Source organism: Nanorana parkeri, unplaced genomic scaffold, assembly GCF_000935625.1.
Source record: "Nanorana parkeri isolate BGI_ZX_2015 unplaced genomic scaffold, ASM93562v1 scaffold2459, whole genome shotgun sequence".
NCBI classification, from domain to species: domain Eukaryota; kingdom Metazoa; phylum Chordata; class Amphibia; order Anura; family Dicroglossidae; genus Nanorana; species Nanorana parkeri.
The window spans coordinates 67,479-71,723 of record NW_017308727.1 but is presented as its reverse complement, the minus strand read 5'-3'; the positions used below and the strand labels follow the sequence as shown (position 1 = coordinate 71,723).

Genomic DNA, 4,245 nt, shown 5'->3' with positions numbered 1-4,245 from the left:
TTTTTTTTTTTTTTTTAATTAGCACTAAAAAAATGCAACAAAATACATTCATTTATTTGTCTTTTGTTTGGAAACACCTCACATCCCTCACATTTTTCTGTACTTTTCAGCCTAAAACTAAAAACTAACTTTTTAATTTTTTTTTCTCTAAAAGCTAATAGTGGTTAGGTTAGGGGGCATACAATGTCACTGTCACTAAGTGTCACTACAGAGATATACTTTGAACATCGCCACCATGAGAGTTAAATAAAAAAATGAACCCCTTAGGGCAGCGGTGGCGAACCTATGGCACGCGTGCCACAGAGGGCACGCAGAGGCCCCTCTGGTGGCACGCGAGCCTAGGTCCCGGTTACAGTGACCCGCACACTCCAGGTGCAGGTCACTGTAAAGTCATGTTAAGTTTTTTTTTGCGAATCGCGCCGGCCATCTTTAAACCTGGCAGGTGCCCACATTCTATTTAATATATTGCCGAACCAGCAATATAATAAATCAGGGGTGCCCATTAGGTCGATCGCGATCTACCATTGATCGCAAAGCGATCCCTGGTGGATCGCGATGTCCTGTCCTCCTGACGTGGGGCTTCTCTGGATCCCCGATGCTCTCCACCATCTGTATGCAGCGGGGATCCAAGAAGTGAACGAGGCGCTGCAGGCAGCGGCAGTGGTCGGAGCCGCTATCATCAGCAGCACGCCGAGCGGTGAGGAGAGAGCCGCTCGGCCTGGATCTGACAGCCAGCGGCTCTCTCTCTCCTCAACGTACATGCTGCTGTGACAACGGCTCCATCCTCCGCCCCCCTCCCCCCCCCCCCCCCTTCCATATAGAATCCACCGTCATACAGCATTGCACTATGCATTGTAAACACGTGACCTCCATGTCACTGACATGTACTCCGTAATCCTCTCACATTTCATCACCGATATATATGTTCCCCATGGCAGTCCGATTCCTCCCGGGGGTTCAGTCTTCCAACGCAGGTCAGAGAGGTGGAAGCTGCTCCCTCCATCCAGCATATGAGTCAGTTTCAGTATGACATCATTATGGAGCGGTCGCTGTGACCGCAGTGTCAGAAAATTGAGCATGAGGTTTCTGGATGAGAGTAACGCGCAGAGTTTAGACAATCGGCAACCACAGTTCCCGGCCCCCCATACAGCCATTGCCTCCCGACTCTTGCCCTGATGAAACGTTGTCCTCCTGACTCTTGCCCTGATGAAACGTTGTCCTCCTGACTCTTGCCCTGATGAAACGTTGTCCTCCTGACTCTTGACCTGATGAAATGTTGTCCTCCTGACTCTTGCCCTTGTGAAATGTTGGCCTCCTGACTCTTGCCCTGATGAAATGTTGGCCTCCTGACTCTTGCCCTGATGAAATGTTGGCCTCCTGACTCTTGCCCTGATGAAATGTTGGCCTCCTGACTCTTGCCCTGATGAAATGTTGGCCTCCTGACTCTTGCCCTGATGAAATGTTGGCCTCCTGACTCTTGCCCTGATGAAATGTTGGCCTCCTGACTCTTGCCCTGATGAAATGTTGGCCTCCTGACTCTTGCCCTGATGAAATGTTGGCCTCCTGACTCTTGCCCTGATGAAATGTTGGCCTCCTGACTCTTGCCCTGATGAAATGTTGGCCTCCTGACTCTTGCCCTGATGAAATGTTGGCCTCCTGACTCTTGCCCTGATGAAATGTTGGCCTCCTGACTCTTGCCCTGATGAAATGTTGGCCTCCTGACTCTTGCCCTGATGAAATGTTGGCCTCCTGACTCTTGCCCTGATGAAATGTTGGCCTCCTGACTCTTGCCCTGATGAAATGTTGGCCTCCTGACTCTTGCCCTGATGAAATGTTGGCCTCCTGACTCTTGCCCTGATGAAATGTTGGCCTCCTGACTCTTGCCCTGATGAAATGTTGGCCTCCTGACTCTTGCCCTGATGAAATGTTGGCCTCCTGACTCTTGCCCTGATGAAATGTTGGCCTCCTGACTCTTGCCCTGATGAAATGTTGGCCTCCTGACTCTTGCCCTGATGAAATGTTGGCCTCCTGACTCTTGCCCTGATGAAATGTTGGCCTCCTGACTCTTGCCCTGATGAAATGTTGTCCTCCTGACAGGAAGAAGAACAAGAAGAATGTGAATCTCCCGCCTGCTTCCAGCCCACTCAGGGCGCCTCTGTCCCGTCTCACCATCCGCTGACTCTGGCACCTTCTGCCCCCTGCGAGGACGACCCTCAAGCCATCCTAGATGACCACTTATCCCGAGTCCTCAAGACCCCCGGCTGCCAGTCACCAGGCGTAGGCAGATCCCGATCCCCCGACCGCTCTCGCCTACTACGGCCTTCGCCGCCGCCTACGGCGCTCTCGTCGCCTTGTCCCCTGCTGGCCAAGAGCTTTGTCACCAAGCAGACCACCAAACACATCCACCACCACTATGTGCACCACCACACCATGCTAAAGACAAAGGAGGAGATCGAGGCCGAGGCGGCCCGCAGGGTGCACTGCCCATGTACCGGCTCCAACGACTACTGCTGCTATATGAGGAACCGGACGCACGCCAAGGGGGTGGACCTGTCGCTGCTACACGTGGACAGCACAAGGTGAGACACAAATCTCTTCTCTGTAGTGTACAGATGTGTAGATTTCCTTGCCCTGCCCGGCCACACGCAGACAATATGACAGCAGCGCCTGTTACACATGTGTTCATCATCAGAGGAGTTCAAAATGGCCGCCCTTTGGTCTCAGTCCTGTCCGTGTCACATAAAATCTGCCACTTGGTACAGTTTTTTTTATTTCTTTCCTTTCATCTTGGCAGTCGGACCGGAACCTTATCCAGAAGGAACGGCAAGACGGTGTCGGAATATTCGGTGGAGGGCGTAGACGGCACAACCATTATATACCAGCTGCCGATGGAAGGACACGTACCTCCGACGTGGCAGCGGGTGGTGGAGTCGGAGACAGAGAGGCAGTGCAAGCACAGATCTCACAGGTAAGACACGCGGGTTCTATGGAGGACTGAAGGCTTGTCCGTATACTGACGGCTGATTCCAGGGGGGAGGGGGGTCTCTGTGTCGGGGTATTTGATAGGATAATTGGGGCCACAATGTATTTCTGTGACACCATATATTTCATTTTGTTGGGGATCGACGTTCTCTTGTGGTAATGTGGGGGGTCATCTGGGGGCGTGCATTGCGTCATACGTTGACCCTCGGTGCCTTCTTTTCCAGTGCACAGAGCACCAAGAGGAGCGCAGCGGCCTGTGAGACCCCTCGAGCGTCCTCGGCGGAAAGGCCGGCACGCCATCAGCAGTGGCTCAGTGGAGTGGGCCACCCTCGGCCGCCCGCACATCCTCTAGTCCAGGACTTGGCCGCGGCGTCGCCCAGCACTCTGGCTCAGCTAGAGGAGGCCTGTCGAAGGCTGGCGGAGGTTTCCAGACCTTCAAAGCAAAGGTAAGAACCGCCATTAATCTGAGGCCCGGGCCTCCCAAGCTGCCCTGTCCAGCTCCTCACTTAATATGTGGGGGGGTGGAGGGGTACGTCACTTCACACGGATATAGTATTCCTCTGTACCGACTTGTACTTAGAGAACGGTGCCATTTACAGGTGAGCAGGACGCCCACTTCAAAGCTGTCCGCCTCGTCTTTTTTCCCCCCCGCTGTCGCGCTCTGCCCCCCACGTCTCTCTCCTCTGCTCCCGCCTTTATCAGGCCTCCGCGTGCGCGGCATCCAACTGTCAGCACTACCTGCTGCTGCTGCTGCAGAATTTCCTGACATGAAACGCACAGCGTGAGCTTTCGCTTCTCTGCTACGTGTGATTTTTCTTCCCATCTGCCCAGAAACTTTCTGTTTGCGTTTCTCATTTGCATTTTTACAGCAAGGCGGCCAACATAAAAGCAGCAAGAGCGTAATAAACACAATGACAGTATACATGTATATATACCGGTATATATATACGTGCACGACTTGCATCCCGAGCAGTGAGAAGACTTTAACCCCTTCCTCCCCGTACCAGACCGCACATCAGTCAGGGTACCTGGGCAATGTAGGTGTGCAGCCATGCAAGACCACACGTCAGTCACGGTACCTGGGCAGTGTGGGTGTGCAGCCATGCAAGACCACACGTCAGTCACGGTACCTGGGCAGTGTGGGTGTGCAGCCATGCAAGACCACACGTCAGTCACGGTACCTGGGCAGTGTGGGTGTGCAGCCATGCAAGACCACACATCAGTCACGGTACCTGGGCAGTGTGGGTGTGCAGCCATGCAAGA

At 53.5% G+C, this 4,245-nt stretch overlaps 1 protein-coding gene across 1 annotated transcript in view; it reads left to right on the top strand.

Annotated features, from left to right (window-relative positions):
* The window catches only part of AXIN2 (axin 2), a 22,784-nt gene that overhangs the window by 8,466 nt on the left and 10,073 nt on the right, over positions 1–4,245 (top strand). Inside the window, exons 5-7 of the mRNA XM_018573627.1 lie at positions 2,098–2,570; positions 2,783–2,968; positions 3,207–3,428. Coding sequence (XP_018429129.1) covers positions 2,098–2,570; positions 2,783–2,968; positions 3,207–3,428 — 881 coding nt within the window. The remainder of the gene's footprint in view (positions 1–2,097; positions 2,571–2,782; positions 2,969–3,206; positions 3,429–4,245) is intronic.